The sequence below is a fragment of the Passer montanus genome, unplaced genomic scaffold, assembly GCF_014805655.1.
Source record: "Passer montanus isolate IOZ18808 unplaced genomic scaffold, ASM1480565v1 scaffold52, whole genome shotgun sequence".
NCBI lineage: Eukaryota > Metazoa > Chordata > Aves > Passeriformes > Passeridae > Passer > Passer montanus.
Genome location: NW_024370152.1, coordinates 3,217,680 through 3,244,928, shown reverse-complemented (window position 1 = coordinate 3,244,928; position 27,249 = coordinate 3,217,680). Strand labels below are relative to the sequence as shown.

The following is a 27,249-nucleotide window of genomic DNA, read 5'->3' as shown; positions in this document are numbered from 1 at the left end:
TTGTCATTGTTACAGAGAAAATAATATTCATTTTATTGTGCACAGCCCACTGTCTCCTGTTCCTGTTTTAGCTCTATTTCTCATGCATTTTCACTGAATAAAATGGATTTTAGATTTTTTTCTCCAGATGCAGTTGTTCATGTTTTTAACTCTGAATCTTTTTCTTTCACCATGATTATGCTTCTAATCTCCACAAATCCTTCTGTATGATCTCTGTCCTTGCTCATTTGTACAGTTTCTCTCATTTAAACATAATCTCCAAATTCATTGACTTTTTGTGTAATCCCCTTTCCAGGACTCCATTAATGAAGACAGCAAATAGGACCCGGTCTAGAACAAGTCTAGTGATACATGAACAAGCACTCTTTGTTATTAATTTAGCTATCTCTGTGTTTAAATTATGTAGACGCTTGTATACACAGTGCAATAATGCAGCTTACCTGGACTCTTAAGAAAAGGGGACAAGCATAACTCGGTAGATAGGTCACTACTTGCTTATACATTTGCTCCAAATCTAATGATGCATTCTGCTTTAAAATAAGAGAAGCCATTCCTGCTTTTCCTTCATGGTCTGCACAAAAGGAAGTGAGATGTCAATTTTGTAACATGAATAAAGTTGACATTGTAATGATAAACCATACAAAAAAATACCATAGTGCATTAACAAACCTACAGTCACAGATCACATTCTGAGTTTCAGTAAAGCTGCAAGATCTCATTCATATTTTATGCAGTATTACATGTACCTGGACATCATTCAAGTGATCAATTAAGCAACTCATGCTGTAAATGAGTGTGGCGGGTAAGACTAAATGCAGTCCTGTACTTGATATAATTGGTGAATTGGACAAACATCAACAACATTCCTCTCTCAAAAACAAGAGTGAAGAGTGTCTTTCTTGGAGTAGCCAATTATACCTTCATTTCTGTTTTAGTCTCTTTCTCTTGCCAGTATCTTTTCACAAAACTGTGGATCTGAATTAACAGAGCAATTAAAAGTTCTGACTGTTTAGTCTGGAAAAGAAGAGCACTGTGGGTCTTTGGTAAGGAACAAAATGGGCAAAAGGTAAAAGCAATGAACTTCAGCTATCAAAATTAACTGAACACTTCAACTGAGCAAGTAACTAAACACTTTAGTTTAGTAGTAACAGCAGAGATGTTCTGCCAACCTTATCATTGTTTTGGTTTGTTTTAATTTTTTGCTAATGCTATAAAATCTGTAAGGAATTTGATTTTTTTTTATCCTTCAGTGCAATTATCAAGACAGTCAGATAAACTGAGTAGGTAAACAGATAAGTGTTGTACAGGAAATTAGCATCTCTCATACTTTTGAATCTGATTTTCAGACAGTCTTCTATGATGTATCTATGTTCTATGGCTTTAAAATACTGTTCAAGTGAGTGTTCATGCTTCACATGAGAGAAAGTGACACTTTTTCTCATTTTAAACTCCTTTATCATTTTGTGGTGGGTTTATCCTTGCCAGCAACCAAATGTCCAGCCAGCTTTGTGTTCAATCCCTTCTGCCATGGGAAGCAAGGCTCAGGTGTTAACGTAATTACAGTTTCATAGGTAAACAAAAAGATACATGTACGAGCAAAGCAAAACCAGGACATCATTCAATATTCCCCATCATCAGACAGATGTCCAGCTACTTCCTGCAGAGCAGGGCCTCACTTGAAGCATGCAGTGGTTTTCTTAGGCAGACAAGCACCACACCCACAAACCTCTCATCCGCTTCTTTTCCTCCAGCTTTAATAACTAAGCATGGCTATCATATGATACAGAATATTGTTTTGGTCAGTTTCAGACCACTGTACCATCTACATATGCTCCCTAGTTCTTGCTGCCCCCAGCATTCTCATGCATGGAGAAAACCGTGTACTGTGCAAGCTCTGGTCAGTGGTAGCCAGGCACTGTTAAGTTATCAACACTGTTTTAGCCACTGTTTTAGTTTGGTGCAAAGCAGAGCACCAGTCTCCTATATAGAAATTTATTTTTATCCCAGTGACCCCAAACATATATTTTAAAAAAAAAGATTTAGCATGAATGACAATCAAGCCCATCCAATCTCATTACAAATAACAAAAAAAAACTATTAAAAGAAATTATCTGTTTTCTTCCTTTTACTTTTCTCTTTATATTCTTTTTCATTTTCTTCTTAGTTTTATAACTTAACTGTTTCCATTTACTTTATGAGGTGAAGTGAAATAAGACAGCAAAATCTCTTCATATATTTTCCTTTAGAGTTACTTTAGAATTACCTTGTTTACATTTTATTTTGGCACATGTGTCTGTATTTTATGCAGATGTGAATTTACTAAATCTTTATATTCCAACTGTTATGTAGCTATCACAAATGTATGCACAGTAGATTTTCAAAAGTACTCCTCATTGAATATAGATAAAAAATGCATAATTCACTGACTCATTCACAATCGGGTGTATTTTCATTACCTGCATCTATATTTTAGCTGGATATTAAAGAGATTACTCAATCAAATATGATTCATAGGTTTAAAACATGAAATAGAAAGGGTTATAAGGATTATTAATGAACCTGGGAGAATTTTTTACCTGGCACAGACACACCATACACATTTGCTTCTTGTATGAAGTCCAACATTGCAATGACATCAGAAACTTCTGTAGTGGCAACATTCTCCCCTTTCCATCTAAAATGTGTGAAAAAAACATTTAATCCCATGACACCTGTCCTTTTAAAAAATCTTTTGTAGAAGCTCCATTCATTTCAGACTGACACTACCTCACATTTTTTCACACTTGTTATATTAGAATTTGATCACCAGAAGACAGTGTTGCAACTCATTACCCTTACTGGGCGTTATAACACTGTAAGGGCCACTGAAGATCAATATGTTTCCAAATTTTTTACGTGTACATAAATGTATCAAAAGTGATCAATCTGTGCTGTTTGATACATTTTTCTCCACATCAGTGTCCGACTTCCTTGCTCATAGCAAATCCATTACTTGTTATATGCTTATTGAAAAGCATGATCAAAGAGCTGGAATTCCTATGAACTGTTCTGAAAATGAATCATTCAGTTCCACAGGAATATTACTCACAGAATACTTGTGACAAAATTCAACGTTCATCATCCACTTCAGAATCATGATAAATTGAACAGTTCCAGTTGAAAACAAATGCAACCACATTATTCCATTCTATATATCTTTAATGAAGAAATATTTTAAAAACCAATAACTGTACCTGAAGGTGTCTCCAATCCGGTCCCAAAAATAAAGAAAATTGTCATGGTCTTGAACCATTAGATCTCCAGTATTAAAATAAAGATCTCCCTTCTTAAATACCTCACAGAGTAATTTCTTTTCTGTGTGTCTTTTATTGCCAGCATAACCAAAGAAGGGGTTCTTTGCGTTGACTTTGGAAATCAGAAGACCAGCCTCACCTATACAGAGACGTTGAAAGAATATAAACCCAAAATATTACTGGACATTTCTGTACCTGAGATTAACATTACTTACAATATTGTCCGCGCAAATTCACAGTCACTTGTATTTCTTCCTGGTGACTCACCAGTTTTCTCTATTATAAACTCACAAGTAGTTTATAATACTCCGAACGTGCACCATTCAAGTTAATATTGAATTGACTCCCCACATGTTACTGAATTTCAGTAATGACTGTCAGCTTTATCAGCTTCCTAATGAAAAACTAGTGTTAATCAGAAGTAGATGCTTAGCCCAGGCACTATGTTGCTCTTTAATCTCTTTTCAGAAGTTCTGAGAACACTGAAAGTACCTCAGTTGGTTGGAGCCTGATGTTAATAAACTGTGGGTTTAATACCTGTGGGGACCATTCACTTAAAAGAGTTTGACTGGAACCTTGTTTGTCCCTTCCAACTCAGATAATCTGTGATTCTGTGACTTCAGGATATTCATTAAAGTGATATAGCATCATCAGTTTACTTTTTGGTGTAAAATACTAAAGTTTAATAATTTTTTTTTTCCTAAAAAAGTAGGGAGAGTAGGGGAAAGGATTATCCTCTTATGCTTGTAGAGTACGAGGGTGTTAGTTTGCAGAGTATGGAATAATTGTATAAAGTAACCTTTTTGGGAGCAGGTTCTGAACAATACAGCTTAAGAGTTCCATTACTTTATAGCAGAGACAAGAATTATAAATATGAAAATATATCAGGATGCTTCCAAAAGTAGGCATAGTCTTTAATTTAAGACTGCCTCCTTAAAAAAAAGCTGTGCCTTTTTTTCCCATAAACTGGGAGTGTTTAAAGTAGGAGTACTTCGTTCACTGGTAGTATGACTGCAGCCATAATGCTCTGAAGAAATAAGACAGGGGTAGGACAAAGATTATAGACAGAGATAATACTTTTCATTAGATTGAATGGTGTAGTTGGAAAAAAATTAGACCAAGTGTCTAATTAAAGTATGTGTTCCCTCTACAGGTCAGTCTGGCATCCATAGAGATAAATGCCTATAAAATTTCAGCTTTTGGTGACATATCATCTTCAAAGTGCCCATGTTTGATTACCAACTGTTAGAGAATCTCATAACTCCTTTGAAAAATCTGTTTCAGCTCCCTATTAAAGCTGTCTGCCTGACCTTTAATATGAGCTTTTCTTCCTCCAGTTTCAGTTGTTATCTTCCTACAGTTCAATGTATGTTCCAGTATGTGGTAACACTTTGAAAAATTGTGTAATCATGATTTTTGGTGAATGTTTTTAGGATAGCTATAATAAAGCAGTTTTGGTTTTTTGTTGTTTTGGTTGGGGGTTTTTGTGTTATTGGGTTATTTTTGGTTTTTTGGTTTTTTTTAATTATTAAGCTAAATCACATCACCTAGTTGGAAACACTTAATCTCTCATCAAAAAGCATTTGCTCTAATCCACCAGTCCTTCCTGTAGATCTCTTAGGCAACCATTTCCTTATGTTAACCTCCTTTAAAAAACACAGATGTCACTATGTATAAATTCAAAGATAATGCCATAGCATCACTTTTGAACACTACTTTTCTGTGAATACATCCAAGGATCTCCTGAGTGCTTCTGGTATCAGCACTGGTATGTTTAATGCTCTTTTATCTGAGATCAAAAATCATACTGCTTTTTTTTCAGAGCAAAGAGTAATAGTTCATTTGGTAAACTGCAGTAACAGAATAGCAAGCCTCCTTAAAACAACTCTATGAAGTATTTTTATTAAAATCAATAGCCTGTAATATCCTATTCAAATACATACTTACCTTTCTTAACTTTTTCACACCAACCATGCTTATTTCTAATTGGTTCATCTTTTTGGAAATCATACTTGATTAAATCAAATGGGAAAAAAAGCTAAAAAAGGGAAGAAGTCATCAGTTACTCATCTACACAGTGACATCTGGTGGCAGTAAATACACATAAAGAAACCTGTACTCCGGTCATGCTCATCTGAAAGGAGAATGCAGTTTCATTTAAAACTGAAAATACTCTGTATGTAAATTTATTCCATTTCCTGCAGGTAAGCAACATCAAAACAGTTTTGTAAATGAAGACACAGAACTGTCCTTTTGTTAATTTTCTTACAGGTAAGTTGTAGGATCTACATCATCAGTGAAAGAGCAATGTGAGTCAGCATAACAGAACCATTGTCTCTAGTGTTTAAGTAACATTTAATGGTGGTGGCTGATATGACATGTTCTTGGAATCTTCTGGCACTGAAAACAACTGGCAGGTGAAAGGCCTCACAAAGGACAACCTGCTTCCTGTTGGGCTTTACTGTTGCTTAACTAGCCTCAGCTCTTCCCTCTTGCTTTCTCAGGCTCCTGTATGGTGATGGGAAATGAGCACCAGCAGAAGGGTACATCCTGCCATGGCTCCAAGCAAACTGAAGGACAAGATACCCCTGTCAAAACTAGCAACTGCAACACTTTTTTTTTCCTTCTTCTTTTTTTTTTTTTTTTTTCTTCTTGAATATACAGCATGTGACTATTATTTTGCTTTGTTTTTCTGCTGTGGTATGAATCCAAACTGGACCTTTAAGAGACACTTACTGATACTATTTGGACAACTGTGTTTGCAGTCATCCAAATTGTCTCTCTATTATTCTAAAGATACATTTTTTCCCGCTCGGGATTCCATGTTGCCTTCCCAAAAGGAAAGGTATCAGCAATCTTTAACAACTAGTGAAACGAAAGTAACTATCTTCTTCTGGGAATTCTTGGCAATAGGGGAACAATTAATATAGACCTGCACTCTTCACAGTAAAGAAATGCAATACAACTTAAGGAGGGTTATATGGAAGTGACTGAAGTAGAGGGTAGGATTTTAAAACATAAACCTCTTTCCTTTTCTGCCACTAACTTGGATAAAGAGCTGCTAATCTTTATCCTAATTCAAAATGTTGTTGTAAATAAATAATTTTTCTCAAAGAAATCTGAATAAAGAGTAACTTGAATCCCACAATTTCAGTCTCATGTGGACAAAACTGGTTCATTGAGTCCTTTCAATGTTCAGCACTATGTTTTTTTCTACCCTAAGTCTGAAACAAAAAGATATTTTTGACAGTTGATCAAAGGAAAAAGGTCATAGTCTGCAAAACAAGTAATGATTCAAGAAGGGGACACTATTTTAATTAAGTCAAGAGTAATTATTCTTATTAATCTCAGATTAAATAATTTAACAAAGTTAAGAATTTGAGGGCCAGAAAATAATTATTATATAATTATTAGAAAATAATTGATTATTCTTGAGGAATAGAATGGTAGTAGGTTTTTTTTTTTGGTTGTTTTTTTTGCCTGTCTACATTTAAATGCTACTCTTCTTCACTTTCTTTTTACAATATTTATTACTTTAATAGGTTTAAAATGCAATGAGTAATATAAATAATAAGAATGAAATGGTATAAAATTATATGTTACTGGTTTTGTGTCTGATTAGAATAATTTAAAATAATGCATCATACACAGTAGTATTTTAACAAGATACAGTTTTTAAGCTCTGAAATAACGAAGAATTAATTTGTTAAAAACACTCAGAAACTGTAATTCAGTATCTGATATTATCTAAAAACTGTTGAGACTGTTATTATATATAACTGTACTATGTTATATACATCTTCTTTTGCTTACAACTTCAGAGTACTAACGAAGTGTATTCCAGTTAGGCTTCTGAAACAATAATCATGAAAATATATAATTAAAAGAAAGAACTGCATCTTGTATTAAATATGCATAATGAAACTATGCATAGTCTGTGCAAACAGCTGTGCCTGCACAAAAGTCTTTTCCAAGCTAAATCATTCTGTGATTCTAAGCAGCTTGCTTTTCATATTAAAAACTAGAAAATGAAAGCCCCACAGCAAAGTATTTAGTCTGTGCACAGACTAACATTTGGTTCACCTCATTATTTAAATTCTAATGGGACAAGGACCTGAGCTGTTGAAGCATTACCATATTATTCTCACAGAGTATTGCATCCAACACTGATCATTTTAATCTACATCTTACTCTCTGAAGCACAACACAAATGTAGCAAACAAAAAGCATCATTTAGTGAGCTGAAACTGAAAGGGGTGTTAATGTGCAACATTGTCTATTACTATGCTGCCTAGATGTTATCTAATAACAGCTTCCCTCACCTGCTTTTTTATTTTTAATTGATTGAAAATATGTGAATTTAAATATTATTTTGAAAGTAGTTTTGACATTCCTAATGTTTCAACTTGCAGAGAATGCTCAGAGAACCTTTACCAGAAAATAGAGATTACAAACTTTTTATTACTTTTTATTTAGAGGTGAAGTATTTTTGAATTCTCTTGGAGAATATCAGTTTCAAAAACAAAACATGTACTAGATTTAGTTTCAAGCATCTTTAAAAAATGAAATGTAAGAAAAAAAATTTGGAGCATAGTGTCATCACATCTTAGAGACAGTTTTGAAAATATATTTGAAATGCCTTATTTACGTTGTAAAAAGCAGATGCATAGGTACTCCACACAACTTTGTGAGCCAAAGTAAACAAAACCAAGAAACAAATCTTTTAAGCTGTGTTTGATATTAACTGAATCATGACACATAGGAATATAATACCTTAGAAAACTTGTAGTACTTTAGAGCATTTTTGCTCAAAATTAGAAAACACTTGTAGTACTTTAGATTATTTTTGCTCAAAATTAGTCAAAGGAGAAGAAACAACATTAATTTTCATTGGCCAATGCACTTAGGAGCTTCCATTGCTTGGATTTACACATCAGTATTCTTCCTTTGAACCCGGTTTTCCAGGATTTTAAAATTTGCTTAAAATTAACTTTGTTTATTTTTAAACAAAATTATTTTTCTTCTGCCACAAGTTCTATGACTGCATGAAGAAGTGCGTAATACTAATTCTGAATGGCTGTGTGAAAGCCATTTTATATGTTGAAATTATTTAAGATTTGTTAAAAAATCTAAATGTTTCTCAGCTCAAAGCTGATTTTTATCTATACTATTTTGCATAAGAGATTTGGATTCCTTTGATAGTTTGAGTATATTTGCTTAAATAATGAGAAATTACATTTACAAATAAAGTTTGGAATTTTTATTCTTTTTTTTTTACATAATGCTTTTCAGGTGAACATACCCTGGGCTATTTTTAGCCCTCCTTATAAGCTTCCTTGGATCTCATTAATCCCAAGCTCCCTTGTTGTGTGTCATCACTCAGAATTTATTTCAGCATAAGAAAGAGATTTTTATATTGATAGACACAATTGAGTGTCTTCAAGATTTTTTACATATCACATCTATAAATACACACATAATGTATGTAATATACAATGTAATTGATTATTAACATTACCTAGACACATATGTATGTCAGATGTAAAGATTAAACAGTAATTTATTATATTATTGTGTTAATCAAGATATTGTAATTTTTGTGAAACATTTTAAGTTTCACCAGCTGAAAAGCTGTTCAGAGGCTTCTACTTTTCTGTTCGTTGACTCTATGTAAACATCTTTATTGAAAGATTTATTCATATTCTACAGGGAGGGTTTCAAGCACATGAAGCGATTCCTCTTATATAAAGAACACAGTGTGAAAAGAAAGAAGTGCAAACAAGGGCACTGCTTTCAGTTAACATGTTAAATACAGTAACTTCTGCCAACTGCTGTAACATTCATCTGTTTCTTTCTATTACCTTATGTCTTACAATATTTTTATGAAAATAAATGTATTCGGTAGAACCTTAATATTTATCACAAACATTTATCCCCAGTCTTTAGCAGTCACTGGTAGAAAAGTTACTTTGCTCACTCGGAGTTAAGGTTGCCTCTTAAAGCTGTAATTTTTATCTCTATTTCACCTTTACAAACTGTGCCATTATCACTACCTACAACAGAATGCACTCCTATTTTTTTTTCCTTTCCCCCACCCTCCCCCCCAACTAGAAATGTTATACTTTGAAACTTTCTGCTATTATTCCCTCTATATTCCCAATACCTGTATCTATAGGGCTTTGTACTGCATTTACTTTGTTGCAAGCTGTGCAATTATGCTGTAGGAAGAGAGCAAGTTTCTTCCTTCTCCTTTAGTATATCACATATATGAACACACAAACCTTTTTTTCCCACTTTTTCAGTTCTGTTTCTTTCTATTCTAGAAACAGGTGTTCAGGAAATCCCTAGATAGCATGTTAAAGGTTATCTCATGTAGTCCTGTGTGTCAAGAGAATGTTCCAAAAGATGTTGTAGCATTTATTTGAAGAAACAACAAATGTTAGGGATTGGGTGGCTGGGCCTTGTCTGTGCCATTGTCTGCTTTATAGCAGGAGACAGATTTTTTTTCCAGCTTTAGGTCTTTAACAAGTCAACAAATCAGAAATTGTGCTGCTCTCCTTTACATATCACTAGTTGTCTAGTGGATGTCATTTAGACTGAAGTAAAACAAACAACAGCCACACTTCAGAAGGCATTGTTTAGTTATCTGCAAGCTGAAAAATTTATTAAAAACCCCCAGAGCAAATGCCTGGAATAAGTAAAAATGAACTTAACTATGGCAATAAAATATATATTTAGTGTTGCATGCAAAATCCCCACACTACTTGATTATAAATACAGATTAATAAAGAAATATGCAGGTAGTTTCAAGTTTAACCTTTATCTGCTGTAGACTTCACAACGTATTTCCAAAAGGTTAATGACTTATAACAAAAATCTGCCAAAAGTTCTGCAATACTGAAAACAAGTTTACTCAAGTTTGGAACACATGCAAAATCTTGTAAGATTATAAGGCATCAGGTTTAGAAAAATCTGAAACAAAATTTAACATCAGCTATAATGTTCCTGGTTCACCTACTACTACCTAAATTCCAGATCTCTGATTTCCTGCACCAGCTCTGGACCCTTCTGGAGATATCCAACAGAATTGGATGGTCACTGGATGGAGCATCACACATGTAGGACAGAATCAGTGAAATCATCTGCTTAAATTCCTGAGTTCTCTGTGGCTTCTGAGCAACACACTAGCTCTTGTGGTGTTTTCTGAGTGGTTCCAGAATCCTCACTGCAGTCTGAGTTCCTGCGCAAGAAGTGAAGAACCTCTGGCCCCAGGGTGTAAAGCAGTCTCTGCAGTGACTGTACTGTGGGTGATGGAGTATTGGAGTTGAGGACCCTGCAACACATATGCTGCCTAGAAACCTATTTACATGGCATCAGAAGACACCTCTGTTGTATTTCCAAACAATGGTTTTACATTACTACTTTAAAAAGTTTTGTCGGGACATTTTGCTATCAGTTCTCCTAAGAAGCACAAATGTCATTTAAGTCAACAGGACTTGTATATAGATAGGTATCACTCAATTTAAAATTCTAGGCAATACATGAGATACTGTTTATTTCAAGAAGAATAAAAACTGGCATTAACAGCAACATAATGATAAATATGCAGTCTCCTTGCAAAAAGGCTAGACATCTTTCAAATTATTAGCTAAAGCTTGGGACACACGTTACTTTGTTTGAGACTTTCAAATCATTTAAAAGATTGTCCTTACAGGATCAAAAAGAAAAAGTACATCTGTGAATTTTAAGTAGAAATAAATTCTTCATTTACTCAGAAGGACAGAGGAAAGTCATAATGTGTGATATAAATATCATGCAATCCTCCTCCCCAAAATATATTACTGCCATTTTCAAAGCTGATGAAATAACAGAACGGGGTTTTTTTTCCTAGTTTCAGTAGCCTAGAACACAGCAAACACCTACAGTACTCTGTAGATAAAGGGGTATAGCATTTTAAAATTAATAATCTTGCTAAGTATTCTCTGTTACAAGACCTCAACAGTGATTATATATGTATTGTGTTGTCTTAACATTTCTGAATACTGATACAGGCTAGCTATAGTTTGAGTTAATTATGTTTATTTGCACCTAGGTATAGAATATCTATTAAATCTGTATCGGTTTATATGCTACTATGTAATGTATGTAATTATTACACTATATTAATTATAATTATTATTAACTCCCATTTATGCCGAAAATTTACATAGCAGTATGCAATATCAAGATACTATATAAACAGACCTCTACCTATAATTTGTAGAACGGTAAATCAGAATAGGAAATTTGTAGTCTTATTTCAGCAGTGAGGAGTTATTAGGCATTAAAATAAATCCAACTTTTTCTTATGTCATCTAATGTAGTAGAAACCTGAAACTATACTTGGCAACTGTCAGATCACTCAAAACTTTCAGAAGAGAGCCAAAGCCTTTTTGACTTTTGTAAACTTCATAAAAAATCTCAGTGTTTCTGCTGAGTGTACAACTGGGTTGGGTGCCAATATTTTACAGAGGGTCAACTAACTTGCAATAACCATGCTGGAAATTTTGTCTAGGGCTTACAACTGTACTACAACTAAGAAACACAATGTTTCAGCACTACTACTAAGTAGAACGTAAATAAATAGTCAGTCACCTTATAGAAGAAATTGGTGCGCCCAACAGATCCAATTTTTCCTGTGTGGTTCATGAAACAAATGTTTCCTTCAGTAGCACCATAGAACTCACAGATCTTGACAGCACCAAATCTGTCCAAAAATTCCCTCCAAACATCATTTCTTACTCCATTTCCAACTGCTAGTCGGACTTTGTGATTTTTTTCTCCTTCCTTCTGTTAAAAAAAGAGGAAACAATTAAAATATAGTATACTGATAACTATACATAGTATACTGGTACATACATTGCAGGAAAAACATACTTTCTTCAGAATACATCCAGTAAAAAAAAAAAAAAAGGAAAAAATAACACTCAAGAAGTTAAAGAAAGCTGGCATAGCTGTTGGACAGCTGCAAAGCAGTAAGCTGCAATCTAAAACCTATTATCTTGTTGAACAAACAAATTATTTCCTGACAAAATTACTACAATGATTTATATAAACACGTCCATATTTGAAAAGTCCTATTGTCTCGCTCTGTTTCTCCCCAGAGGAATTAAAAAATTGGGAAGAACAGAGAAAGACAGGAATTATTTCTGTCATGGGATTAAAGTCAGAAGAGAAGAATAGTTACTTTCTTCTGTCTTCAGACTGATTACGAGGAAACAATCAGATTTCACACACTTGTAAAATACGTTCCTTCCCACATATTGCATATTAGTCATCTTCTGTACTTTTTCAATATTAAGACTCGCAAGGTTTTGTTCAATGTTACTGGAATACATTATTTCTTAGTGATCTTGAGTCTTTATTGTTGTAAGGTCCCATGTTTACCATAACAAACACAGTAGTATGTATCCAATTCAGTAAGAGGTTCTGATTTTATCTGTACTTTTCCGAACATTGAGATTCCATGGACCAACTTTAGAACACAATCACATTTAAGCTGAAGTACCAGAAGGCAAAACATCTATACTGTTTGCATTTGTTTGGGTTTAGTTTCTTTTAATTTCACCTAGTTTAAACTATGACTCCCTTTTCAATCATTTCAAGTTGCAATACAGAGTGCTCTAGAAGTAAGAGCTTAAAATAAACATAGGTACAGTTTGTTACCACATACTTTCAGAACTGCATAGCACGCTGCCACTGCAACTGTCTCTATACACCTTCATCTACCTACACTCCTATACAGGTTTGCAAACACCTCTCTCTATAAACAAATGCACACATCTGCATGTGTTCGCATTCTTTTCATAGATTCATATATGTATACATTCATGCACATATACTATAGAAAGAGTTCTTATTTTCTGCTTTTGTATTATGCCCCCTCCCCCCCACCCCCCATCAAACCAGTATGAATTAGTTATGGCTTTATATTAAAAATCTATCTGAACGCCTTTCATCTCACATAAAATCACAGCTAATTATTTTTGTGAAGAGATCTGGTCAGCTGAGTGAAACAGGAATCTTTTGAACAATTTGGATATCAAAACCAGTAAAGCATCAATTGAGTGCATAAACAGCAGTGCTCCTCTGAGGCTTATGTCTTGGATAAATTAGACTTTTCATGAGGATGTGAATTCTTCTTACTGTAACAAAAAATTGCGAACACAATGGAATTTTAAACTCCTCTAAATCACAAAGACCACTATGTTTTTTTCTTCCCACTTCAAAACCAGTAACTCACAGAAAGATAAAAATATATTAATTCATCTTTAGAGTCTTCCTTCTGCAAACTAAGTTCTCTTGCTGAAATGATTCAGCAAGGAAAGTGCCTGTTTCACTAGATGCAGATAGGTGTCGGCAGATTACAATCTGAGGCATTATCCCGCTATTTAACCTCACAACTACATTACTCACCAGCCTCCCATGGTCTCTATCAACTCTGTTTCTACAAGAACACAATTCCTGCTTTTCCCCTTCTATCTTTAGGTGTGAAAGTAATTTCTGAACACATAAACACATACTTCACTGAATTCATGCTAAATCATTATTAGTAAGTGCTGTATTACACAACACTACAAATCTGACATGGACATAGCCTGGAACAAAGTATCTAAAAATTGCCCACAGATGTAATTTTTACAGTGGTTTGTTTTTTCAACTTCAGACACATATCACAATACAACAGTGTAGGTTTTTACATACTTGAAATAATAATATCTGTTAGAATATAAATTAAAATTCACTATACTGTCAATGAACAACAATAACATTCTTTTTTTTAAGCTAAAATGTTTCAGTGTTTCTCTGAACTTAATCAGGAAAGCTTTTAATGTTTTTTTTTCTTCCTCCACAAAATTGTTCACCATTTTATAAAATTCAAAGTAGGTTATTTCCCTTGCAATTTCAATGCTAAACTGAAATGAAATGTGAAACTGAAATGTGTCCATACCATGGACACTGCAGAAACTGCAGTTATCTCTTGCTGCTGCCACTGAATTATTCAAATCTACTGCCTCTGCTAAGATACAAAAATGGCTCAAGAGATACTTTCAAGGAAATTCTTTGTTCCACAATGAGCAGAAAAGACAAACATATACATATATATACACACAATAATTGAATCTTTCATCAGGCTAAGAACAGTCAAAACCTCTAGAGACCAAGCTAATAAAAAGACTTTGCTTCTACTATTTTTACTTTAAGAAAAATAAAAGCATTGATAGCTCTTTGCTGAAAAGATAGTATTTTTTCCTAGTCTAGTTCATCTTCCAGGATGAACTAGAAGACAATGACCTACACAGATTATAGTGTTTGGGGGTTCTTCCCAAAAGAATAAATACCGTATCATTTAAAAGTGCAGTAATTTCAGTTCCTCACATTACTTTGGCTGGTTTATATTAATACAGCACAAAGTTGTTTAGTGAAAAAGATGCAGAGTAGTCCTGAGAGGATTACATCATCCCACTTTGCTTGCAATGTTAACACCTACCGCCAACATCAACAATACAGTGTAAAACAATTTCACTTGAGGAAGGGAAGCACTCAGGCTTTTTGCAAAAATAAAAAGAAGGTGTATGATGTTACCAAGAACTGATCACAGAAAGCAGATTCCTAAAAGGCAGAGGAGTAATTCACTTCACAACTAAGGTAGATCCACCGTTAGACTGCATTGCTGCAGCTACGGTATTTGTGATTTAGTCAGCCCCACCATAGTTGTACTTGTCTGTCAATACAAGATTCCCTGAAGAGTACTGCAGGGCTTTGTGTTGAAGACATTAAAACTGTCATCAATTTAGCAGTCTTTCAACTGTAATAATGAAAATTATATGTAATTTCATCTCCCAGCAGGTTTAATAACTATGAAGAAAATTACTAAAATTAGGGAAACTTTAAGCAGTGAGTTTTACTCACATTAGTTTTACATATGAGTAAAGTAATATAGAAATATTTTATCTATTTTTATCTTTTTTATAACTAAAATATAACATTAGTTCATGTTAGCTTTATATGCAACTAACTTTCAATGTAAAGTGACCCACAGTAAAGAAAACAGAGTTAGCCATTCTAACATCTGTCATCTGCTTTTAACACAGACATCATCACATATGTTATTGTCCAGATAACTGCCAAAGCCCAACTCTTAGGACAGGAACGTTGGTATCCATGGGCACGGTGGCTCAATAATTATGGAGTAAATCAAGTGCTGCAAGTAAGAGAAGGGAAGGAGAAGAGATGATAATTCAGCCAAATTACAAAAACACGGTTGAGTGATGAACACTTAGGGTGTCGTAATGAAAAAATAAATAAAATAAGTATGCCGAAATTCATGCTTTAAACTGACTAGACCAAATAGGTTTTGAACTTCTGCCATTTTCAGATGGAATTTCATTAACTAGCTTACCTTTGGTACAATAAAAAAATTAAAGGAGTAGAAGGAATTCCAAGAAGTCACCTAATACATCTCTCTTCTAGCAGAAAAGCTCTGTTATCCCTGTGCCATTCTTGACACCTGATCAAGCAGTGGCATGTCAGCCAGCTGCCCTGCAACAGTTGGCATGCAGCAATTGGGTGCATGTGTATTCTCAGCCCACTGCAAAAACACTGTACCAAATTAACACCTCCTACGCTAAAAGCTGTATTTCCTCACAAAATCTCATTTACAAAGGACTCAGTGCTTTACCCTGGTCACCTACCACAAATAAGTTCAAATTGCATGTCCTCAGACAATTCAATTATGATTTGTGTTTCTGAATTTACTAATAGCTCTCCACAGATAGTGAGGATAAGAGAGTTTAGACCAACAGAATGTAGTAACATCTTTCCAAGGCTTCCAAAAAGATCTATTTATTTTCCTGTACTTTGATTTTATTTTCTTAATTCAGAGTGATTCTTAAATAAAATGGGGGTTCAGTACATCCACTTAATTCTAACAGTAAAGGTGAAGCACTTTTTCAATACCTTTTTCATTGACATCAATGCATTAATAAGCAAGAACAGTTCTTACCATACACCTGGAATTTTTTTCCATTCATTCTGCCAAGATCTTTGAACTGTGTACCAAACATCTGCACACATCATAAATCAGTTTGACACAATATGTCTCCATGTTGCGTGCTTGTTTCTTACATATATTAACTAACTGACAAGTCAAGATCTGCCTTACTACATTAAACACCACATACCTGGGATTTTTCATCCTGCAGTCTTTTCTCCTTAAGTGTTCTCAACAAATATCTACGTGATTAAGCTGTTGGTAAATGCCTCTTAGAGTGCTATCAGCACTATACTAACTGGTGCAGGAGGGATTAATGACTGCAGCTACATAAAATGTGCTGCATTTAAAGCAGCCACTTTAAACAAACACAAAAAATAAGTTCATTGCCCTTCTTTTATTATTTCTGCATAAGGAATATCCAAATGGAGAGAAGCAAAGATAATGCAAGGAAAGGAGGCATTAATTTTTCTTTGTACCATGGCCTTGATGAAACTGAAAGCAATCTCAGGGCCTGAGAATGCAAATATCTGTTAAATATAAAATATTATAAGACAGATGACACAGGATTTGCATTCAAGTATTTACAAGGTGTGTATGTAACAACACATTCACCCATTCCTCTATTGATACATTAGCCCTGAAAAGGGAGCATCAGGTAGTTTATTAGACTGTAAGATGGGAGATACCCTACTATTACAGATACATTTTTCAAGATGCACATCCATGTTCATTATTTAGTAATGCCTAAGTATAAACCACAACTAGATTTTTTTAGCAAAACACATACCCAAATTTAAAAATACAAATAAAAGAGAACAGGAAGAGTGTGAAGAGATGCACCATAAGTACAGGAAACTAGGAAAAGGACACATCTTTGTAGTACAGAAACTGGTTGCTTGCTATTTAATGTAGCTCATTCTCACCCATATTTAATAATCAATCTCCTGATAATCTATTAAAATTATATTCTAAAAGAAGCTTTCTTCAATTAGCTCTTCAAATAGGAAATGTTTTGTTTAGTTGTACTCATATCTCCTCAGAAAATATCTACCAACAAAAGAAAGTCACTTCTGTCTTTTTTCCAGCCAGTAATAGGAAGTAGATAATTGTCTTTTTGGTGATTGTCCCAGGAGTGCACTAGTCAAAATAAATCACACAAAACTTTTCAAAGGTCAGTTCAGAGAATTAAAGCACATACAGATTATTTCTTGTGGTGCACGTTACATACAGTATTCTGTGAGCAATATGAAACTTCCCTTTGTGAAAGCATGATTGTGATTTCCAGGCTTTAATATAAGCACATTATCTCCACTTGTTTAACCCAAAAGACAAGTCTAGGAAAAACTGAGAGCTGGAAGGAGAGAAATTGGTCAAATTGTATGACCTCTTAGGTAATGATCCACCATCTGTAACTAGCCTTCTGTGCTGTTTGTAAATGAAAAACTAATGTTTCCTAAGACATCACAGAAGACATTTTCCACAAAGAACATCTGAAAACCTTTTACCATTATTAGTGGGCAGAATGAGAAAACAGACACAGGATCATCTGCTGGTACCAAGAGAGGTATGCCAGTATCTGTACATGTCAGAAGGCAGAGAGAAAAATAGGTGGGTTAATAAAGTGTTTTAAAGCCATTTTTCAAAAACAATACTGTTGTAGTTATGGCAGTTGAAAACAAAATGTTTGCTGTGACATACAGTCTGTTCTTTATAAGGTCAAATGATACAGTCTAGAGAGAAAAAAATACAAGCTTCCAAATCTCATTACCTTTTCTAAGCTTTAATTTAAGACGTGCTGGACACATTCTTAGCCTAAAAGTTATATTTACTCTAACAGTTAGAGTTATATACTCTAACAGTATGTAAAAACAATGTTCAATTTTTTTTAGGCACTGCTGATACTGCAGTAAGTAGTATTTGGATTAAGAATAATGTCTTCTTATGACACACACAAATGGTTTCAGATTTTTTTTAAAGGATAGGTCACTACAAGAATAAACAAATTGCAAAATTCACCCCTGTAAATTAAATTTTAATGACATGTAGAGATTTTTAGAAGCCTTCCCATGCAAGATACAGATGTCGTTGGTTGTAACTGTGTCACATTACTGGTTTAGGGTATTCAATAAAATATTTATGCCAAAAGCCTGCAAGGGGCTTAACAGATTTCCACTCCACATTTTAAGGATATCAGAAAGAACAATTTCCAGTACCGAGCATAAATTGAGCTAAACTTTAATGGGAAATAAAATATGATTACAAGTAAAACCTGCATTGTAGAAAAGTGCCTAGTGACTAATTTCTCCTTGCTTATGTGACCATCAAATTCCCTTCCTTTAAGGAAAACTGCTTCTCGGTGAGAAACAGTGCTATCCAACTACATAAACCCCATCCTTACATCACTTTCTACAACACTTTCATCAACCACAGGAAAAAAATATTAATTCTGTTTCCTTATCCCAGTAGCACTGAATTCTTTGTTTTCACCTTCTAAACTACTATTATTCTAAAACAGAAGAGTTTTAACACAATAAATCCCTAAGCATCTTCTCTAAAGTAATTTCAGAGAGCTTAATCCCATCCAAAGAACCCTTGGCCAAACTGTATCTAGTAGAGAGACTGTCTTGCCTCAGCTTAACAAAACAAAGTCTGAAAGCTGTTAAGCATGGTCTTATACACTTAGGTAACCCCAAGGAAATAAGAAATATTACCTCTGCCAGAGGATAACACTGTCTCAATACCAAGTGGACACAAAACAGGACACATATTAAATGGGAAATTGAAAGCAATGATAGAATTATTTGTGACACAGACTTTGAATATAAGCAGAAGTGAACACTGGTTTTAATAGAGACCTTACCTATTTCATGCAAGGTATCATAAATCATACAAAAATTGTCATACTGCATCACAGCTTACAAAAGTAGAAAACATGACATAATGGTTAAGGACACTGATTCCTACCCTCTGCTTATAACACTTCTCAGGATGCAGGTCTTCTTTACAGAAAAGCAGGAAAGAGAAGCTGCATTACCATTCCCATCTTTCCAAAAGCTTTAGGATGCGATGCATTATTAAATAGATAATTACGTCAAATTTGAAATAAATCTGCAACTACCTTTGGAAGGTTTCGTTTACAGTTCAGATGCTAAAATTTAAATTAGTTGCAAGTGTCTAAGGAAAATATTTCCACAGATTAGTAGAGAAGTATTTCCAAGGCTTTTGCTAAGAGGCAAAACAGGGGGCTCTGCTATGCCATACGCTTGTAGTTTTTCAGATCCTTGGTAATAGAGACTTTGAGCAATGTCAGCCATCAAGACCAATTTATCAATTTTCTGAATATTCTTCTTCACTGGACTAGTCATGCTAGTATCTTACAGACAGATCCATTTTGTTGCTACTGATGGCTATTAGGCATCAATGCTGGTCATTGTATTTTCCCTACAATCAAAATGCTGCAGAAGAAGTGTTTGGAAGAGGGCAGGCGTGAGGATTACTCACATGGAAACCCAGCAAAATCTATGAATGTCACGTAAAGCCAGATCTTTTTGTACTTGTACCTAAGGAAGAAAGACAACTTTCTTTTCTAACAAATGTTCTTTCCAGACAACAGATTACTAAACCAAACTGGATACAGAATAACCTCAGAAAAATTTGCTGCAAGAATCTTCAAGAGCTTTTGCAGATGTGAGTGGGAGGCAGAAAGATCAAACAAGACAAAGCCAGTAGGGAAAGCTCAGCCAAGAGCCTATATGCTACCACAGAGACTCGCCCAAGTTCAATTCAGAATTTATGAAATACAAGGCCACAGGATGGACTCCAACTGCAAACAATACACTATTTATCTGAAATTTAGTGTTGAAGAAACAAATTAAGAAAATAAGGTAATTGCTGTGGATAATCTAGGGTGATTAGGAGGGCTTTGTAGCACTCTAATCTCACAAACAGTGCTCACATAATATCCTGACAGAACTTTAAAATGCACCATATCTTTCTCATGCTGCTAGCATACATAGTACTTCTACATTAACAAAACTTAAATCGAGAATCCAACCTAGGTAGTTATTTTACTTACTTGAAGACTAAGAGTAAATTGCATAAGGTATTTTAAAACCTTCCACTTATTTGTGTGAACATGTTTGTCTTCCAGTTTTAACATGACAGATACTTAATATTTTTCTTCAAGTACCTAGCTGTCAAACTGACTTGTTTTATAATTTGAATTTTTCTTGAGGCTTAGCAAGCAAGCAAAAACAAAACAAACCCTTGCAGCCTCACAGAAGAAAGAGTTTAGATATGCTAGCTCCTAGAAAGTACGCACATAAATTAACAAATAGAATAGTTATACAGTTAATGAATAGTTAATGATTGTACAACCACTGTATGTAGTATATAAATAGTTAAAGATAGTATAAATTACTTTATTTGCACAATTTAAAATTGCTTTAACTTCCTGGTGGCTTAGTAAAGATTTAAAAATAGATGAGTTTGTTTAAGAAATTAGGTATATTAATCTATAATTTGTGCTTTAGGATAAAAAAGGAGTAGGAAAAAAAGCCATGCTCTCCCTGTACAGTAAGAGAATAGAAAAAGTGAATAATTAATATCTCCGACTGCAAACAGAGCAGAAGTTATGAGGTTTTGGAGAGAAGGAAATGACTTTGTGGAAATCACAATTTATAAAAATTATGCCTCCCCAATGTCTTGACTTTTCTTATTATTTATAACTTGATTTTTTGTTATGGACTAATTTTTTGTTTATTTTACTAGAAAGTTAAAATCCCCAAACAAATAAAAATTAAAAACAAACAAAATCCCAAAACATAACCCCCCCCCCTCAAAAAAGACCAAAAAAAAAACAATCAGAGAAAGTATCACTATTCTGGTTTCTCATCAGCACCAGTGGTCTTCAGCGAGCCATCATGCATGCTCCCTTTAATTCAAGAACTACTTTACTGTGGCACACATGGATAGAGCAGTTGGATCCATGACCCACATCACTATTCTGGTTTCTCATCAGCACCAGTGGTCTTCAGCAAGCCATCATGAATGCTCCCTTTAATTCAAGAACTTCTACTTTACTGTGGCACACATGGATAGAGCAGTTGGATCCATGACCCACAACTCCATTGCTTAAACATACTTTTGAAAATTTTCCTCAGGGAAAAGCAATCCAATGACCTTTTCCATTCTTTGGTCAGCAACTCTGATATTAATGCAAATTATTATTCTGTTGGAAAACAAGACTGATTTGCATTCTCTTATTTTAGAATACTGCTTAAGGATGGTGTTAATAATTTTCAAATTAAATACTTTGAGTTACTGGTACCTTTTCCTAAGAATTAGTCATTTTAATAAAATTCACTGAAAAGGAAATAAACCACTGATTATTTTTTTTTAAATAACAAAATGGAATTATGATAGTGGCAAAGGGAGGCTTTTCAAAGAGGTAACAGTTGCACTGCATCCAACTTCTGTATATTTTCACAAAATTCTTTCTGTTCTCCTAAATATTTGTTGTATAGAATAGTTCTATCATCAGAAAAAAAACCCAAATGTTTCACTTTGAACAAAAAGCTGCTGATCTAGACCAAGCCTCTTCCAAGTTTAAAAATATGAAATAGATGGTCTCAGAATATGCACATTTCACAAAACAAAACAGTACTAAAACACAGTATACAAAACATGAGACCTCTGATACACACAGATGCCAAGAAAAAAGTTCTGAAAATTCACAAAAGGCATTGAAAAGTACTCCTAGTTTTCTGAACTTACCTTGCAAAATTCTGTGAAATAGTACTTTTTCACCAAATGATACTGAATCAGTTTTTAATCTCAAAATCATTCTTTATAATACCTTTACTACATCTTCATGATTCAAGCCGTTATTTTTATTAAGCATCTACATATCACTAAATATTTGCAGAACCTCATAAAAGGAAGGGCAGAAGGACATGCTCAATACAGTTTAATTACTCTTTTAGCATACCCAAATGAAGAAAAATAAATGTACTGACAGACAAATAGGCACCACTTTGATTCCACTTACCACTGGCTGATTGCAAAGGTAACGGCAAAGTTCTCCAATGTACTGGATGACAGTCACATTGTACCTTCTGCAGTCATTCCAAAACTGACTAGCTGAGAACTTCTTTTTTAACACACAGGTTGCACCTTTATGGAAACAGTAGGGAAGATTAAATTAGGCAATTGCTCTGTGTGGCAGCTTAGCTATAAAACAGATCATCTGAGGAACTAAGACAGCCTCAGAGAGCTGTGCAGTATTTAAGCTGTTTTATTTGAAGACGTGTTTTCAAACCTGGTAGACAAAGAAGGCAGAGGAAATCAGCTGCCTGGCTGAGAGCAATGCAATAGATCAGAGCTTAAAAACAAGAAGTCAGCTTCTCTTACAACACTGTTGGTTGGTAACATATTTTAAGAGTTTAACCTGAACTCTTGTGTTCAAGCGTTTAACTGAAAATACCCAGAAGATTCAGGCTGATTAGTAAATCATGTGGGTATCACTGAAGACTTATTTCTCAATGAAGTATTTGTTAATGCAGATTCAGACAGATTTAACCCATAATGCAATGATCTTTCCCTTGCTCTGACTTGAACTTGATGCATAAGGAAACAAAGTATTTGCCATGGAGTTCCAAATAAATCTTTTATAAAAGGGTCATTGAGGACACCTGTATTGTCTCAGTAATACATCTGATTTATTGCCAGTGTCAAAACAGTACACAAATCAAGTGGATAAAAAGTTATATGGGATTTAAAAATACATTAAAAAGTTTGTACAGTCTGTAGTAGTCAATGTATTTGTCAATATTTTAAGTTCACCAAATACATTTTAATTCCATTCTACTGTACAATGCTTGGTGGTACATGCACTAATGCACCATACACCCTGCCAAAACACTGCATATGTCCTTAACTTCCTTTTGACCTAAATATAAAGAAGTCAAAACATTTGTGATGCAAATTATGATAACTAATTCTTCTCCACAAAAAGAGTTTGTAGAGATCCCTTGTTAGTATAAAGCATCCCCTCTCCCCAAAATACACAGCTATTCCAAAAAAGGCTATTCAGTTAATTTGAGCAAAGCATTAGCTTCCCTAGGGGTAATGAACCTAAGTGTGTTTTAGACATTTTTATAATAATTAATTCTCTATTAACAACTAAAGCAAACAAGCCTTACCCAGCTGAATGCATCCACCAATGCCAAGAAGAGAAGCTGCACTGTGATAAAGAGGCAAAGTAATATAAATGATGTCTTCTGAAGTAGCACCAAAAGCCCACAGTCCAGCAGCTCCTTTAAGAATTTGTAAATGACTAATGACTGCTGCCTTTGGAAGACCTGTAATAAAATCAAAATAATGCATTAAAGCATTTCTTAAAGGGAATCTGTGTATGAAGTCTAAAATCATAAAAGAGTCAATTCTTACTTCTGTAACCAAATTGCCAACCATCTTTTTAGATGGCCATAAATAGACAATTGGCTGTTTAATGCAATATTGCACATTTATGTGCAGATAAAGATTAGCCAGTAACCTCATCTCTTTGCTATTTAGTTTGATGTCACATCCATTCACATAAGTGGAAACATGAAGAAACTCATTGGTTTGCTGCTAGCAAGTTATAAAAAGCAAGAAGCAAGAAAAAATTTACTGTAGATGTGGACTTCTTTTAATATAAAGAGCCATCACACCAGATCTTGCTCAGGCAAGGGTCATAGTGATTGTAAGGTAAACAAGAAAGGTATGGGATCTACACAGAGTAGGTCACAAAGCAGGTGCTTATCTAAGAATCATACATCCTTCTATTTGCTTTAGAACTCTATGAAATCTATTAACAAAAAAGAAAAAATCTGTGAGAAGACCACATCAGTTAGGTTCATCTGTATGAGTTTCTTCAAGTTCAGCACAGCATTTCTCTTCAGCAACATACAGACTCACAGGCAAGAGCTTCTTGTAACTACTAATCTGGTACCTATTAATCTGAGTAGGGGATGTGATCTTGCATAATATATGTGTTCTGAAACACACACACAAATTTCAGTCTGAGTCAGGCTGATGATGAACAGTGAGAACAGTTCAGTATTTAAAAAATGTAATTATTCATAAAGTTTTCTCACCTATTGTTGCAATGGTATTGTTCATTTGAAGACTTAGCTAGAGCTAGAAGTATAATCTGTGGAGAGTCAAGCTACCCTTTCTACACTTAAGGGAACAGGTTGCCAATAAATCGTTTATAGCAAGAAGTTTTCTTGAGTTTTTACTTCTGCCTTTACAGAGAGATTACTACAGATTGTGCAAAATACTCCTTTCTTTTAACTAAGATTATCAGTCAAAGAATGTGAAAATGTTCAGTTACTCAAAATTAGTTATTCCATACTCTTCAGACTAAACAAACATTATGATTTTAGTTACATAGTACATAATAGAAACTCAATGTATTTCATACAAAAACTTCAGAAACTTCATACAGAAACTTCATGTATTTCATACAAAGTTTCAAAAAGATTTTAAATTCCACATAACTGAAACTTGACACTTCACACAGATACTCTAATTGTAAGAACAAAATCATCCCTTCTGGATCAGTCCGTAATTTTTTTTTAGCTAATTTAACTCCCAACTCTTAACAAGCAAGCTTAAGCATATTTCTATTAGTAGTATTACACATAAAACCTCATCTCTTGACAATATTTATAACTTCCTAACTTTTTTATTGGATACTGATGTTCTTATTTCCTAATTTTTCCTGAGAACATGAAGCAAATAAATTATTATTTGTATGAAGGAATAAAGCCTCAAACCACATATGCATTTTCAATCTTCAAGTAGCTAAAACTGTTGTGTTCAATTGAATGAGAATGCCAATCCACTCAGCTTAAAAACAATGCTGCCTTTCATGTCGGTGATCAGGTTTTTTTAAGTCTTAGCTTCTTAGCTGCTGGAGCACAATTCAGACATCTGTTTCTAAACTAAAAGGCTAGTAACTTAATCCTATTTTCTGTCTCTACAGTGACCTCCATAAAACATGACTTAATGAAAGAAAAAGAAATGTCTATTTTTGTGTTTCAAGATTCTTTTTTAAAGTTCTAGGTAAAAATCTTAATAACTTTAGCTAGGCAGTGTTATGTGGTCACAAAAATACTATCTATTATGATTGTAAGCCAACCAAAAAAGCAATGTTTTATAAACACTTTAGCTGTGAAGTAATAAGAGGTAAAGCCTCTCATAGTATTTGTACAGTGTGGTGGGAAAAAATAAAGAAGGGAAACCCATAAACCACCGAGTAGAAACACAAGAAATATGGGTTTTCTATAGTAATGCTTCTAGATGAGAATCATGACATTTTGCTATTGAAATACTACAGTTTCAGAAAAATCAAGTTTCTAGATGAAAGCTGAAGGAAAACATGGACTCTTTAGAAGATCTGTACCTGTTGTTCCCGAAGTAAATATATATAAAACAGGTGACTTGAGGTTGTTGGCAGAGCATCGATTAACAGGAACAGGGTCTTCAGATGCAGCTTCTATTTTGTCTAAAAGGGTATGCACATTTGGAAGTGTGGAGTCCTTGGCCATTATCCAAACACTAACATCTTTTTGAAGTTTAGGAAGAATTTCTTCCAACGTCCCAAGCAAATCTTAAAAATTAACATGAAATAATGTTAATTCCATTATGTTTCCACAAAACTAGAGAATAAAGTATTTTTTTCTCTTAAATTTTTACTTTTTATAGTAGAAAGAAAAATGCAAGTCACCTCCATGGATACAGATTCAATAAAATAACAATGAACTAGAAGGAAAATCCACTGAAAACCAGATATAATGTGCTAAAATACTGCTGATTCCATCCCATAGTCAAATGGTCAACTAGCTCTCAGGGAAAACTTGTGAGCCTTGATTACTAGCTTCTGTTGTCCACATGATTTTAGGTAACACTTGATCATTGTTAAGACCAGAATGAAATGTGGTTAAGTTTCAACTTCAAATAAATCTTGAAGAAATCCACAGAGGCAGATATATACATAACTGATAATTACAGTACAGGTTTCCTCAGATGCCCTCAACAGCAATCTCCTATTGAAAGCTAATTTTTTTTCAAAAGCACAGAAGTGACTAATTTAAAAAGAAACACCAGTTTAACTAAGTTTTATTCTGTTGGCTTATCAGGAAAGAAACCATGGGAGAAAGTCCCACAGTAAATAAAAAAGAAAACATATAGAGAAGCCAATCCTTAAATAATCTATTTGGTATTTATATTTTGAAGCATTTTTACAATGTCACTTTCTCAGAAGACTGCACAGTCATTAAAGTACTAATCCAGGAAACATACCGAGAAAAGGAATAGTGTTTAGACTGAGATGTATCAGAACCTTAGGGCTTACAAATATACCTGTGCATATAAACTTATTTTATTATCTCAGTTCTTATAAATAAAATTGAATAAACTTTGAATAAACAAAGTTGAATAAACTTGAATAAACGAAGTTGACAATGACTCACCCAGATCCTCACAATGAGGCATTGCCAGAGCCAGCATTTGAAACCCTGACATCAACTCCAAACTCACTTAACAAATATTAAATATGGATACCATATGCATAAATTTTATGCCAAAACAACTGAAGATTTTTAATCTTTTAGAAAGCTGCTTTAAAAATAACAGACTGATGTAGTTATTTTAATCAAAAACATACAATTGCTATTACAGATATACAGCCTACTATAATCAACTAAACATGTTTTACAAACCTAAAGCCTACAGAGTACAAGTTTTATATGTTTTATGAATATTTAGCAAATAGATCTGATGTAGTGTTACATTAAAAATTTTGTTTTCTAACTTCCTGGTACTGCAGAATGATTTCAGGAAGAAATCACCCAAATAATTTTAAAAATCTGA

General features: G+C 34.0%; 1 protein-coding gene across 2 annotated transcripts in view; it reads right to left on the bottom strand.

Moving 5' to 3' along the window:
• The window catches only part of SLC27A6 (solute carrier family 27 member 6), a 37,520-nt gene that overhangs the window by 2,701 nt on the left and 7,570 nt on the right, over nucleotides 1–27,249 (bottom strand). Inside the window, exons 2-9 of one of the 2 annotated variants that reach the window (XM_039724112.1) lie at nucleotides 25,781–25,987; nucleotides 23,532–23,690; nucleotides 22,379–22,503; nucleotides 11,928–12,119; nucleotides 5,241–5,331; nucleotides 3,234–3,432; nucleotides 2,577–2,674; nucleotides 441–571 (exon numbers count right to left, since the gene is read on the bottom strand). In XM_039724112.1, coding sequence (XP_039580046.1) covers nucleotides 441–571; nucleotides 2,577–2,674; nucleotides 3,234–3,432; nucleotides 5,241–5,331; nucleotides 11,928–12,119; nucleotides 22,379–22,503; nucleotides 23,532–23,690; nucleotides 25,781–25,987 — 1,202 coding nt within the window. Of the gene's footprint in view, nucleotides 1–440; nucleotides 572–2,576; nucleotides 2,675–3,233; nucleotides 3,433–5,240; nucleotides 5,332–11,927; nucleotides 12,123–22,378; nucleotides 22,504–23,531; nucleotides 23,691–25,780; nucleotides 25,988–27,249 lie in introns of both variants that reach the window. The other variant, XM_039724111.1, reaches the window with a different exon arrangement.